Consider the following 15401-nt stretch of genomic DNA (forward strand, 5'->3'; position numbering starts at 1 on the left):
ATGAATCATCTTATCAGAATATTTATTTAAGCAGAATATCCATTCCCCAACCATGTCAGAAAACAGAATATTTACTATACCTGGTAATCCAGCATGCAGAAGCTTGGGAAAAACTGACAAATTCGAGATTCAAAAAAATAGGGAAAAATCCAGAATATGGGTAGTTCTTTGTGACTGTTATCTAATGGATCACAAAAAAAGAGAAAAGAAAATAAGAAACTGATATTAAAGAAAAAAATAAAGTAGAAAGCTGTTACTGAAAAACATATGGTATCGGGAGAAATTGTAATCCTTCAATACATTTAAATCATACAAAAGAAAGGATGATTTACCAGAGTACCATTTACAACTTGACCTTTCCCAAAAGTCAATGGAAACATTCTTTTATATCTAAACACAGCTACACACGGTATGTAAAAGTTATCTTTACATGCATATCACTATAGTCTAGGTAAAGGCAAAGATATTACAAAAAAAGTGGGAGATAAAAAATGAGCATCACTTTGAAGCACAAAGGTGGTTGTGATATGGTAGAAGGAATCCTGGACCAAAACGCAGAAGGCCTTAGGTCTGAATCTTAGCTCTGCCATAACTCACTATGCCAGTTTGCAGGGTGAATCCATCTCTTCTGAATCATGGAAGATTCTTATGAACAATTTTATCCAAATTAATTTTTATGAGAGACAGGGGACATAGCTATTAATTACAGAGCACCTGATACAGGCTGAGTACAATGCTAGGAACTTTCTGTATGTTATCTCCTTAAATAACCCCTGGAGTTAGATGTTAATATAGTAATCTCATTTCACAGATGCGGAAACTGAAGCTGCAAAATTTAAGCAATTTGTTCAAATTCATGCAGCTAATAAGCAGCAGAATCAGTTCAAGCTCACAAAGCTTTTTATTGCTTTCCCAACAACAATGACTTTATCCACTCTGATAAGTAGACTTCACAACCAAAAATAAGTGGAATACTTAGCACTGTGAGTCATGTTTTAAATTTCATTTGCACCCCGTCCCCAAGGCACACTATTTATATAGCACAATTAATGGAGAAGCTTGATCACAAATTCCTGACACTCTTACATTTATCAACTTGCAGGTTAGAAACTGAAAAATGATTATACTGACTAATTAGATAATTACATAAAACACTTTGAAGTCCTAAGCCATTTTAAGCTGAATATCCCCCAGTCATTAACCCAGTTCTAGGGCTGGGTATCCATGTGACACTGATAACCACTGTTACGCTACTGGACAGCCAACCTTCCCACACAAATCTTGGCACAGTTTAGAGCTGTGGACCAGGGGCTGGGTGCTCTCCTAGAGTTCTGGGCAAGACTTTTGGAAGAGGAAATGTAAAGTCTATGAGGGCAGAGATAAGTGTCTGTCTTGTTCACCCTTCCATTCCCAGCACCTAAACAGTACCTGGAACATAGTGGCCATTCAGGAAATATTTACTGAAGAAATGCCAACAGTTCACTGCTATTCTTCATAATGTCCCCTTATGCCCACCAAAAACAAATACTTTACCTATGAGCCGTTTTTAAAACACATGATTAGAATAATACGAAGTGCATCATGACGATAAAGTTATTATCAAATAAGCCTATTTTTAAAAAAAGACGAGAATGCAAGACATGGGTATTTTATCAGTACTCTGATTCACTGAGCTCTGCTAATATGTGACAGGAAGTATATACCTAGATACATGTTTATTTTGCAGTAAGTAATAAATTACACACCTTGGCTTTGACCTTCTTTCCACATAGCAATTAACTTCTTGAATGTAACAGCCAGAGGTTCAACCAAGCCACCAAAAGGAGGATCTGTCACCATAATGACTCCTTCACCTTCATCTTTCTGTAAAAATGTTCTGCATACTTCAAGGGCAGCCTGGAACAAACAGAAATTCATTTCTAAATTAGGACTAAAGGGAGGTACTTCATCCTATTGGGAGGAGAATGCATTAGGCTCAGTCTCACTCTTCGTACTGAACTTCACCCATCCTGCCACCCCAGAGTCCCTCAGTGACATCCTGAAGCCTCTCTCATTCAGCCCCCGTAAGATTTTATCTTTGGGTTCCTTGATAAGTGGGTTTTTAAAATTGCAAATTCAAACACCATCACTATCAGAGGACTACACATTCAAATGGTTAAATTAAAAAACTAAATTTAGTAACCTAAAAGAGAGAAACTCATTACCCATGAGGACTATCTAAAATGCTAAATTCAATTCAGCAAACAGAAGCAAGGACTGTGCTAAACACTGGAGACACAAAGACGAATAAGACATATTTTTTCCTGTCTGGTTTGTCCACCACCATAAGTTCAGGTTAATGAGAGCCAAGTTACCAGTTAAACATGCACATGTTTTTGAGTGCCAGGTAAATGACAGGCATATTTGAACATGCAAAGTAAATAAATGAAAGCTCACAAATAAAGCTTATCCAGGCCATAAAACCATGCTATTAACACATTTTCCCAATAAGTTGACGTGTTTTTAGTGATTGCAAAGTTAACATTAAAAACTGTCTAGGATATTTATCACTTTTTTGCTTTGGGAGAAGTCAGTAAGAGACAGACCTATAATATTAGCTCTCATCTACTGACTTTGTAATTGCTTTCAAGTACTTACCTATAAAAGCAAATCAACACTTACAGTACACAAAATGGCAGAAGATTTGAAAGCTTAATGGCATTTAAACTTTAATAAACCTATATGTACTTTATAATAAAATATATATTGTTCTACTACTAAATCAACTTAGAAGACCCAACTGATGAAAGGAAAAAAATCACAACATCCTAATCCCTTTTCTCTAGTAAAGTCTTTATTAAACTTCCTCCTGAAAGTCCTACAGCAAAGGATGGTGTCAAGAAGGTTAATCATTTTTCAAGTGCTGCCTGGCACTTCCTTAACCTGCCTACACGAACAAGGACTAAAAGTACAGATGATGTGACTGAAAAACCTTCAAATTCCTTAGAGTAAATCAGTTATACTCCAATACAAATTTTAAAATAAATTAATTAAAACCCCTTAGAGTTAAAAGTAGAAAAAAGAAAATGAGTAAGTGAACGAGACCTGAACCCTTAACCAAATTAAAAAAGAAATTAAAGAATATCTTCCCAAGTAAGAATCAATGGTGGGATGTCCCATCCTAGGTTGCTGAGGGTCCTAATATTGACCACCTATGGGAAACAGACACTTGCTTATGCCACCAAGGTTGACAATAACTTAACTCTGTTCTTCATCTCAGTCATCACTAAAAAAGTGCTTGGCATTTTAAATAGCCACCCTCTGTACACACTTTAACCACCTTACCAATAAGGCATATGACATTTTTTTATTACCCAAAAGACTATATTATTTGCTATGAAAAAAATCCTGTGCAGAAAACTCCTACTTTTTAATCCCATGAACTGTGAAGAGCTTCTGTGCAGTGGCAGAGGCTTAGATCCTCAAAGGCACATGGTACCTCAAAGGCTTATATGCCTTCACAGACAGACACCTAGTAGACACTTAAATACTTTGGTGATTGATTAGTAGATGGTAATCTCTACTGAAAACCCTGACTCCGTAAGTAGGTAGAAAAAGGGGAGACAGTAAAATCATTAAACAATAGTTTTCTGTAGATCATTCTCTACAGTTGCAGTGCTATTTAGTGGCTGCTCCTAAAATATAGACAAAGGAGAGCCTGAGCTGGACAACTGTTTTCTTCTGTGAAACAGAACATGGAGCTCAGTCTTGGCAGCTTATTCCAACCGTTATTCTAGAAACTTGTAAGGTAATTCTATAAACTCTCAATAAAAGTTACATAGAATTTCCTAGAAAAGGCTACTTACCTGTTACTTTCTTAGGATATATGAAATTGCTAGCCAACTGTTTGGTATTTAAATGTAATTTTACTCTTGTCTTTATTGTTCAAATTAAAAAGCAAAATCATGGTCTGGTTGGTATTAAAAACAAATAAACAAATACCTGACCCACTACTGCAGCATCAAGCAGTAATATGAACTCAGTTCCTCCCTCAGCTGTGTCACCAGTGCTGACAACCCCCCTGAGCTCAAAGCCCCCCAGTTTCAAGAGACCACACTAGACACTTGCACGTCGATGTCGTGCCAGCCCCACAGACTCAACACTTCCAAACGTCACTTCCACACTTCCCTACTCTCTGTTTTGAAGAATGGAAGATGAATCCAGGTAACGGCCCCATGTCATCTTTGACTTCACTCCCGGTACACTTATCACCAAGTCTTCTTTTTTTTTTTTTTTTTTTTAAATTGAGGTATAATTGACTATAACATTATATTAGTTTCAGGTGTACACAGAGTAATTACACCCAGTCTTCTGGTTTCCATCTGTGAAATGCCTTCAGAATCCACTTCTTTCCTCTCTTTTCCCCACTGTCACTGTCCGAGGTGAGAAGCCCCTCTTCATCTACTGTCAAGCGATCTTTCAATTCCTCGTTCTCCTTCATGCTCATCTAATCAGTTCTCAAATTCTAGTGGTTATCAACCACACAAGCGCTTTGGGAAACAGTGAAGTCTAATTCTAACTGTTATTTACTTCAATACTTGGTTTTCATAGCTTTCGCAGCTGAAAAATATGTATCCCCATGCTAAATGGATTCTGATGGAAGGAGTACATCACTGGCTATACTTACTAAATCTCATTTTTCAATGAGTCTCATTTTTTCAATCCCAACCAACAATTTAGAATCTATTCTCATTTCCTGAATGCTTAGGTTTTTAGTCTTGCTTGGTTTTCATTCTATCATTAGCTAATATCTTAAAGCACAATATATACTTAAACATGGCTCACAATTCTTTAAAAATTGATATATACCCATCACATATATGTATGGATATGCTTCAAGTAGTCTTGATAATTTCAAACATTTTTGACCAACCTCCTGTCAGGTGTGATTACTTGGTTGGTCATAGATTTTATTTTGTAATGGGACTGACAAAGAGCTCAAATTAGGAGTAGAAATATCAGCTCTGCTATGTTGTTTATTCACAATGATGTTATTAACATCATATTGAAAGAAGATTTTTTTAAACCACTCTCCCTTTTCTATAAGGTTATTTTTTTTTAGAGTAGTTTTAGGTTTACACCAAAATTGAGAGGAAGCTACAGCGATATCCCACATACCCCCTGCCCCACACATGGATAACCACTCCCACTATCAACAGCACCCACCAGAGTGGGACATTTGTTAAAAGTGATGAACCTAAACTGACTCATTATCACCCAGAGTTCATAGATTGGAGTTAACTCTTGACACTGTCTATTTTTTAAGGATTAGTTTAATAAAACCATAAATCCCCTTAACTGGGACATGAAATTTATCAGGAAGGCAGACAGCAAACAACTAACCACAGAATTATTTAATTACAGGATCATAAATCTACAAAGGAGAACCTGACCTTGTCTGAGGGTCAGGGGAGGCTAAAGAAAGTGACTTGGAACAGGGTTCTGAAGGATGAGGTGATATTAACAAGGCAAAGAGAGAGTAGAAGGTGGAGGGAACAGCATGGGCAAAAGCCCCTGTGGTGGAAAGGCCAGTTTGAGATGAAGGTCATATGTCCTGAACACGAACAGCAAAGCAGGAACAGGGAGAGGACAGGCTGAAGAGTGGCAGGGGTCAAATCACAAAAAGCTACGTGAGTCTTGGTGAGAAAGTGGCTCTTCACTCAAGAAGCAGTGAAAAGTCATGAAAGATGAATAACATGATCACCTCTAGGTGCTCAATACACACTCAGTGAATGAACAAAAATAAATATCAATAAATGGTAGAAAAGCCACCATTTGCTCTTGAGGGACCCTAGAAAAATAATGAAGGAAATACAATAAAAGAAAGAGATAATGGTCATAATTCTTACCTTTCCATCAAAGAAGTGATGGTTAAACATGTTATAATGGCAAAAACTATCTTCCATATAAAACTGTGAATACCTGTAAGATAATTTGTTTATTACTGCAGTTACTTGTCTGGGCATAGTTATACATAAATAAATAAATAAATGTAAACTAAATTTTAAAACTATGAAATCACACCTTTAATAAAACCAATTTCATCATCCTTTAGTTTTTTGAAATAAAGAATACTTTCCCAAAATCTCAAGAAGTCAGCAACAGTGGATGAATAACAAACTTAAATTATGGCCCCAAGTTTAATAAGCCAGTGGCGAAACTACAGAACACACGTATATAAAAAACACATATAATCTTCTGGTTCCTATGGACCAGAAGATTCTACATAAATAGTCATGTTCCTGATAGATTATTATGCAACTTAAGCTTGAGATGGGCTGGCAATTAAAATACATCTCTCACAGTTAATAATTTTAAGGAAAATACTGAATCAACATTTCTTCTCAACAGCTGTTAATTATTTTCTTCCATGGTTAACAAAAAAAGGTATTTAATACAGAGTTTTTCTTGTCTATTGTGAATTAGCTTAATAAAATATGCTTCTCAATATGTAAGAGAAAAGAAGTATGTGCATTTCATATATACTGAATTAGTGCCAGGAAAGAGGATATTTATTTACTGATTGAGTCATTTTATTCTTCTAACATACTACTTTAAAATGCAGTCAGTAATGAATGAGAGTACCAGCTTTGGGTATTAACATTTTATAAATTTTCGCTAACTTACTAGGCAAAATTCATACCACATTATGGCTTAAATTTGCATTTATTTGACTTCTTACAAAACTGAGTTTTCTTTACTCCTTAATTTTATTTGTATTGCCTAGCTCTGTTTTTCCCATTTATGTCTATGGGCCTTAATGTCTTTCTTGCCGATTTCTGAGGTTTTTTTGTATAATATAGAAACCTCTTTTACCTCAATAGGATTTTGAACTTCCACAGTTTTGTCATAAACAATTCACATAAGAACCACACCATCCTTCTACAGAATTCATAACCTAGTGGAAAGACTGAGAAAAAATCAGGGACACATCCTTACTTACACAGCTTCTTTAACCAAGTCACGATAGCGGTGCTTCTTTGCTTCTACTTCTACTCGCAGTTACTCATGACCGTCTATAACTGATCACCAACCATGCTGAGTATTTAATACAATGGACAAGCCTAGTTTATCCTCTTCCTATTACACTGAGGCTAAGAGTACAGCTGTACAGTCGGGTGGTCTGGTTTCAAACTCTGGGTCTCTCACTTATTAGCTGTGTAATCTTAGTAAGTTATTTAACCTATCTGAGCCCCCGTTTCTTCATCTACAAAATAGGAAAATAGTTTCTATAATACCTCATAGAACTTGGTAAGAATAAATAAGATAATGTATGTAAAGTGCTGAATACAATGCCAGCTACAAAGCATATACTGAAATGTCAGGTACCATTATTTTAATAAATACCAACTATAAAGATGTATGTCTCAGTGACTCTAATGTTAGGAAATTATGTTTATGCCCAATCAAAATATCTCCTCCTATAATCTAAATCCGTTTCTTGTTATTCTGTGGAGATGGAAGAACAGCTGTTCGCCATTCTCAGTACAATATCCCTTAATATCACTTAAGATACTGTTAGTACATCTGCTGATTTCATAAAACAAATTTGCACTGAAGAAATAAACAGAAGGTTTGAATAACTGAAAAATATTTAAACTATATACTGTAACCCAAGGAACATTCCAAAACACTGTGGGACAATGTAAATTACCATTAATAAACAAATGTCTTCCTCTTTAACCAAATCCCAAGTAGCTGATAATACAGCTATATCAGTTACTTAATTTACACATATATATTAATACTAGTACAGCTGTGGATCAACCATCATTTGAGAGTGTTCCTCGCTCTTGCATTGCTTTGTGTGAGCAAGGGGAAATACAATCTCTTTTTAAATATATTTCTACCCTCCTCCATTTATTTTCATTGCTTCATGATGCAATAGTCATTTTCTAAAATTAAAAAAAAATTTTATTTACATAAAATTCAGCATGGCACACTCATCCAAAATGTTCTGGGCAGCAGTGGGCAGAGCCAGAGAGAGAAAAAACCAAGATTTCAGTTCTAAGTTTCCATCAAACACAAACAAGGAAGCATAATTATTCATATTTTAAATTATGAAAAATCACTCAACATCATCCTCTTAGAATGAAATTGGCCACAAAGAATTATTCTCTCCATTGAATAAGGCAAACAAAACCAATCAGAAACGCATGCACTTGAAAACTGCTCAAAAGGACATTCATTTAATTTGGCCATTCATTCTCTTTAAATCAGAGTCAGTTACCAAGTATGAAACATGTTCTACACAAAGGAAATGTAATCAAGAGCTGAATTAAACTAGTTCATGAAATGAGCCTAAGAAATACATTTTTTTGATACAACTTTATTTGGATGATAGCTTGCCAAACAGTTTCATATCTTTCATGCTAAAATTAGAGCATATAGAAATCCATCTTAGCAAATGTTAACTTCATATCTTAGACCCCAGAAAAGAACATTTACCGCACATCTACATACAGCCCTGGTGTTGAGGCAGTTCTCTGCGTCCTTGCACAGACCTTACGTAGGGCAACAACAAGCCAAAGTCAAAGTGCCAGAAGGAACTACTCAGTACCACTTTACACCACAAAGGAATGTTTCCCTGATTTAACTGTGGTCCTTGTGAGAAATCTGAACCAACCCCACACTCCATCATAGTGTAAATACAGGCAACAGGCTGAGTTCATTCTGGCTACTAACATATGTCAATAAACCAGCTCTATCTTAGCACCCAATGTTGACCTTTTACAGAACTGACTCAGAAACAGAGTAGCTATCAAAGAACCTATGCTAGGATACCATAGTACTATACCTTCAGCTTTTGTCTGCAACACACACACAGAGGTTTATAGACACAAAGAAAAAAAGCATCTGTGTATTCCATAGGTTATAAAACAACTTTATCCACATCCCCTACTCCCTATTCTGACCAGGGGATTTGAACTACAGGCTCAAGAAAGGTAAAACTACAAGGCATGGCATTTAAGGCAAAAGAGTTAAAGGGTCATATAAATCTTTCAAATTAAAAGTACATCAGGTAAGATGCAAAGAGTTCTGGAGAATGTGTACAACGATATGAATGTACTTCACTTACTTAACACTACTGAACTATACACTTAAAAAATGGTTAACATGGTAAATTTTATATTTACTATGTGTACTTTATTGCAATTTTTTTAAAAACAAGTAAACAGGGCAGTAGCAATGAACAATACATAATAAAATTTAAAAAAACAATTTATTTACAATAGCAACAAAAAGAATAAAGTGTTTAGGAACAAATTTAACAAAAGAAGTACAAGTCCTGCACACTGAAAACTACAAAATATTGTTTAAAGAACTTTAAGAATATCTAAATAAATGGAAAGACATCTCATATTCATGAACCAGAACACTTAATATTAAGATGAAAATACTCCTCAAATTGATCTATAAATTCCATGCAATCCCTATAAAAAGCCCAGTTGCCTTTTTTGTAGAAACTGACAAGGTAATTCTAAAATTCATATAGAAGTGCAAGGAACCCACAATAGCCAAAACAATTTTGAAAGAGAATTAAGTTGAAAGACTCACACTTCCCAATTTCAAAACTCACTACAAAGCAACAATAATCAAGATTGCGTGGGACTGGCATAAGACAGACATAGATCAATGGAATAGAATTTAAAGTCTACAAATAAATCCATATATTTATGGTCATTTGGTTTTCAATAAGGTTCCAAGACCATTCAATGGGAAAAGAATAATCATTTTAACAAATGGTGCCAAGGCAACTGGATATCCACATGCAAAGAATAAAGTTAGACCCCTACCTCACACCATATATAAAAATTACTCAAAAGAAATCAATGACCTAAATGTAAGAGCTAAAATTAAAAACTCTTAGAAGAAAACAAGTGTAAATATTCATGACTTTGGATTAGGCAATAGTTTCTTGGTATGACACCTAAAACACAAGCAACCAAAGAAAACAGAATGATTGGACTCCATCAAAAGTGAAAAAACACAAAGAATGGGAGAAAATATTTACGAATCATATATCTGATAGGGGTCTAGTATCCAGAATATATTAAGAACTCTTTCAATTCAACAATAAGACAAATAACCAATTTTAAAAATGGGCAAAGGACTGAATAGACATTTCTCCAAAAAGATAAACAATTGGCCATAAGCACATGAAAGGATGCTCAACAACATTAGCCACCAATAAAATGCAAAACAAACCACAATGAGACACTACTTCAAAAAGATAGACAATAACAAGTGTTGACAAAGATGTGGAGAAATTGGAACTCTCATACATTGCTGTTGGGAAAGTAAAACAGTGCAGTCACCTTGGAAAACAGTTTGGGAGTCCCTCAAGAAGTTAAACATAGAATTACCACATGACCAAGCAATTCTACTCCTAGGTATATACCTGTTATGGCCTTGGTTGTGTCCCCCAAACTAATTCATATTCTGAAGCACTGATCCCTCAGTCTCTCAAAAGGTAACTGTATTTGGGGAGAGGGCCCTTAAAGAGGTAATTAAATTAATTTTAAGCATTTATCCTTTTTAAATTTTTTTTAATTGAAATATGATTGATGTACAATGTTATGTTAGTTTCAGGTGTACTAAGATGTGACTAAGTTAAAAGGCGGTCATTAGGGTGGGCCCCAATGCGTATGACCAGTGTCTTTATAAGAAGAGGAAATCTGGACACATAAAGAGATACCAGGGATGTGCACACACACAGGAAAGACCATATGATGACACAGTTAGAAGGCAGCTATCCGCAAGCCAAGGAGAGAGATCTCAGAAGAAACCAACCTGGGACTTCCCTGGTGGTGCAGTGGTTAAGAATCCACCTGCCAATGCAGGGGACACAGGTTCGAGCCCTGGTCTGGGAAGATCCCACATGCCGCGGAGCAACTAATCCCATGCGCCACAACTACTGAGCCTGCGCTCTAGAGCTCGTGAGCCACAACTACTGAGGCCGTGTGCCACAACTACTGAAGCCCGCACGCCTAGAGCCCGTGCTCTGCAACAAGTGAAGCCACTGCAGTGAGAAGCCCGTGCACCACAACGAAGAGTAGCCCCTGCTCTCCACAACTAGAGAAAGCCCGCACACAGCAACGAAGACCCAACACAGCCAAAAATAAATAAATAAATAATAAAATAAATTAAGGGGAAAAAAAAGAAGAAACCAAACCTACTGACACCCTGATCTTCGACTTCTAGCCTCCAAAACTGTGGGAAAATAAATTTCTATTGTTTAACCCACCCAGGCTGTGGTATTTTGTTAGGGCAGCCCTAGCAAATTAATACAATACCCAAGAGAGATGAAAACGTATGTGCTGCTGACATATATTGTCTTGAATAATTCTGTTGTGGACATCTTTTTTTTTTTTTTTTTTTTTGTCTTTTTTTTGTCTTTCCAGCACCTCTACCTCCCCTCGTTTCAGTCAAACACCTATTTCCTATAGAGAACCCACTCCATAGCACCCTATCTGCCAGGCCACGGTGATGGTTCTGGAATGGCTATGTAACCCCAGGCAAGGTAGGCAGAGTACTCACTGCAGTTTTGCTGCTGGAGCTCTCGGGAAAGATTCTTTTTCTACTGGGCAGTTCAGCTGAGACTATGTAAGTTTAAAGCTGCTGCCCACCAAAGTCCTTGGCAGGATGAAGGAAGCTGTCTGCAGAATAAGGCCAGTACAGAGAGAAACACAGAATGAGAGGTAGAGAGAGAAAGACAGAGCTCTAAAAAATTATGTGAGGCCCAGGATCTCAATTGGACTGAAGCCTGTTATACCCTAGACTCCAGCAGTGTGAGCCAATACATTCACAGTGACATAAATGGATTTCTGGGACTCTAATGAAAGAAAGATTCCTGCCTAATATGAATGCCTGACTCTAAATACATGAATAACAGGGAGACCAGTTATTAACACATTTGAAAACTGTTGTGGAACAAAGCAGGGGGATAGGTGGAAAAAGGGAAAGCTAGAAGGATGACAAGGGAGAAATATAGGCTATATAAGAAAGGCTTATATACACTTCCAAAAGCAAAGTTATTTCCAGAGGATAATTTAATTTTGGGGGCCAGACTGACTGGGTTTGAATCCTGAGCTGGACATTTATAAACTGTGACTTTGGTCAAGTTATTTAATTTCTTTGTACCTCAGTTTTCTATTCTGAGGAAAAGTAGAATGTTAATAGTATCTACCCTATAGGGCTATTGTGAGGATCAAAGGATTTAGAATAGGGTTTGACACGTGACAAGTATTCACTAAATACTAGTTATTGTTAATATTGTTATTATAAGACCTCAAAAGTTAAATTTCTACCTTTAAAATAATACATTTATAATAATTTAACAATAATACTTTAGGAAAGAAACATGGTAGTTAAAGAAGAAATTGAGATGTTCATACAATGGGATATTATACAGCCATAAAAGGAAATACAGTTATATGCTATGACATGGAGGAATTTTGAAAACATTATGCTAAAGTGAAAGAGGCCAGACATAAAGGTCACACATTGTATGATTCCATTTACATAAAACATCCAGAATAGACAAATCCATGGAGACAGAAAGCAGATTAATGGTTATTAGGGGAAGTAAGGAGTTTCTTTCTAGTGTGATTAAAAGTGTTCTGGAATCATGGGTGATGGCTGCAAAACCTAGTGAATATACCAAAAACTGCTGAAATACACACTTTAAAATGGTGAATTTCAAGTGAATTATACCTCAATTTAAAAAAAGAATTTGAGTTTAAGAAGTCCATATTATCACTTACGGAATTCCATCTTCCCGAGGATTACTCACATCAAGCAGGTATTTGTAAAGTGTGTGCTAGTCCTGTTAATAAGGGATGAGTGTTACAGAAAGTGTGGGTTATTTCTGAGAAATATATGTGCTTATATTAGGTAACCTAAAGTTGACTTGGAAATCTAAAGAAAAATAAATAACGAAAGCTGTACTTTTTATTGTGACTTTCTACACTTTAAAAATCTGTCTGCCTGTTTTTAGGGAGAAAAAGCATATGTAATTTCATAGAGAACCTGAGTAATAATACTAGAGAGAATCCAGCAAATGCTGGAATATTGGCCAAATAGACTCTATCAGATTAAATAAAAAGAAACTCAAAGCCCGATTCCTTCAATACACTCAAGAACAAGTAAAATATACTAAGAACACAGTGTCTTACAGACTCACCATGAACTCCCGGAAATCAAACAATTACAGAAATTAGGAAGAGTACTTCAAGTTTACAGAATCAGAGAGTCTGAGGATGGACACATTTGCCATCCTGTGTTGTAAATCAAACGTCTGTATCTTCTCAATTACCACCAGAGGGGGGACTCAAGATGTGGTCCACTGTCTCACCTGTTTGTTCCAACACATCAGGTGCCATTTAATTCTGACCCTCTCCCACAAAGCTTATCTGTTTGTTTATCCTCTGCCTCGGGACTTTTCTATTTCCTAGTTAGCGCTCCCTTCACTTCAGGTCATGTCCAGTGAAAGACAGTATGCACATCATCCAGTAAAAATATTAAAATACATGTCTTATCACACTTAAAACTCATGATGAAACAAAATTCTGGAGGAAATTTGGAATTACCCTTGAAAAATAAGTATATTAGAAGAAGTTTCACTCAATCGAAATGTATCTCTAAATTATAAGCCTAAGACAACTAGACATATTCACAGAGAACATTTAGGAAGCACACTAGCAAAAGGAGAACTCTACCACCTCCCTGTTTGAAATATGGAAGATTACATGTTGAGTCTATATGACTAAAATGATACCTTATAACCAATCACTACTTCTAAATGTTAAGTAAAGGGTTGTAATAGGATTAATAAGACGAAAACATTAAAAAGAAACAGAACACAATGAAGGAGAATAAATATTATACTTTGTAAACCTACCGAAAATCAATATCCAATAAAAGGCTTTTAATGTTAGACTTCTTGTCACCTGATGCTTTCAACCTGATCAGCTCATGCAACCTAAAGCAATTAGTGAAAGCAAATTTAATAAGAAATTACAAATGCCATAGATAACAAGCAAACAAAAAAGCCATCAATGTTCTCCTGATATTTCTAATATTTCAGTGAAACACTGAAGAAAATTTGGCAAGTATAAGCAAGGTTTAAATTTCACAAATATTTTTAAAACACTGGATGGATCTCATCTGAAACAGAAAACTCTAAAATAATAAATAACTTAAGAATCAAATCAGAAAGAATCTCCTATCATGTATCAGAAATCTATAAAGATTTCTCTCAAATGGAATAAAGATTACAAACTCCTCAGAGAGGGACCATGCTTTACACTTCCTTTGTATACTTGAAGCTTCATGTCGTAACCTGCACATAGTATTGGGTTGGACGAAAAGTTCATTTGGGTTTTCCACATCTTACGGAAAAACCTGAACGAACTTTTTGGCCAACCCAATAAATAACTACTTAATAAATTTTCTTACAGTTTAAATAGTGGTGATGGGAGAATGTTTAAAATACCATATAACATACCTTGGTGTCCCAACACACAGTACTCTTCTGAACCCAAGGGTAGAGAGTAGGTCTACCAAGAACAGACAGCTCCTATCAGCAAACAAATACTGGGCATTTGTCTTCTTGTTTTCCAATGGATAAAGGAGTTGACTGGGCCTTTTTAACTGGGTGATAGAAATATCACCCACTATCTGATGCTTGCGATGCTTTTCCTCATCATCTGGCAACAGCAACTGCTGACATCTTTGACAAAACTTCCTCTGAGACAAGGGCAACTCAATAAACTTCAAGTACCTTCAAGACACAACAAAACACAAAGGAATACACTTTAAGTTTGTTGCTTTAAAGACAATTGATTTTCGCCAGGTTTAACATGCAAAAAGTATCATTACTTCCTAAAGAGTACTGCACGAAGAAGCAAAGGTACAAAACAATCTGTGGAACGTTGGCTAGGATTTATGTCTGGCTGCATACCTACAAAGTGGAAAAGAATCAGCGATTTCTTAAAAATTGAGATGCTCCAATTTAGTCACTGGGTGAAGATCAATATCCATTTAAAATGTGAATATAATATATTATTCAAACAACTTAGTAGTTAATGGAGACTACTGTCACCTTTAAATTTATTGACAAATCCATGTGTTCTAACTTGGAGGTGTTAAACAGTCTGGCTCAGTAAGACAGTCATTTTCAAATGAGAAATTAAGATCATTCTTCAATTTCTTATGGCATACTTAGCAAGAAAAATTACCTCCTAAAAGAAAAAATGTTCCCACAAAGTTCCTCTATTCTTAGCAGTACTGATGGAGGCAGTTCTGAGAAGCTCACCCCCAAAGCAGCAAAACAATAGTCAAAGCCTTAAAAAATACGA

General features: G+C 35.9%; 1 protein-coding gene across 2 annotated transcripts in view; it reads right to left on the reverse strand.

The window, feature by feature from the left end:
- ZCCHC4 (zinc finger CCHC-type containing 4) overlaps positions 1–15401 on the reverse strand; it is a 47277-nt gene that overhangs the window by 14623 nt on the left and 17253 nt on the right. The window contains exons 4-8 of one of the 2 annotated variants that reach the window (XM_068542265.1): positions 14549–14824; positions 13943–14023; positions 5889–5961; positions 1746–1896; positions 81–181 (exon numbers count right to left, since the gene is read on the reverse strand). In XM_068542265.1, coding sequence (XP_068398366.1) covers positions 81–181; positions 1746–1896; positions 5889–5961; positions 13943–14023; positions 14549–14824 — 682 coding nt within the window. The remainder of the gene's footprint in view (positions 1–80; positions 182–1745; positions 1897–5888; positions 5962–13942; positions 14024–14548; positions 14825–15401) is intronic. The other variant, XM_068542266.1, reaches the window with a different exon arrangement.

This window comes from Eschrichtius robustus, chromosome 4 (genome assembly GCF_028021215.1).
Source record: "Eschrichtius robustus isolate mEscRob2 chromosome 4, mEscRob2.pri, whole genome shotgun sequence".
Lineage (NCBI taxonomy): Eukaryota > Metazoa > Chordata > Mammalia > Artiodactyla > Eschrichtiidae > Eschrichtius > Eschrichtius robustus.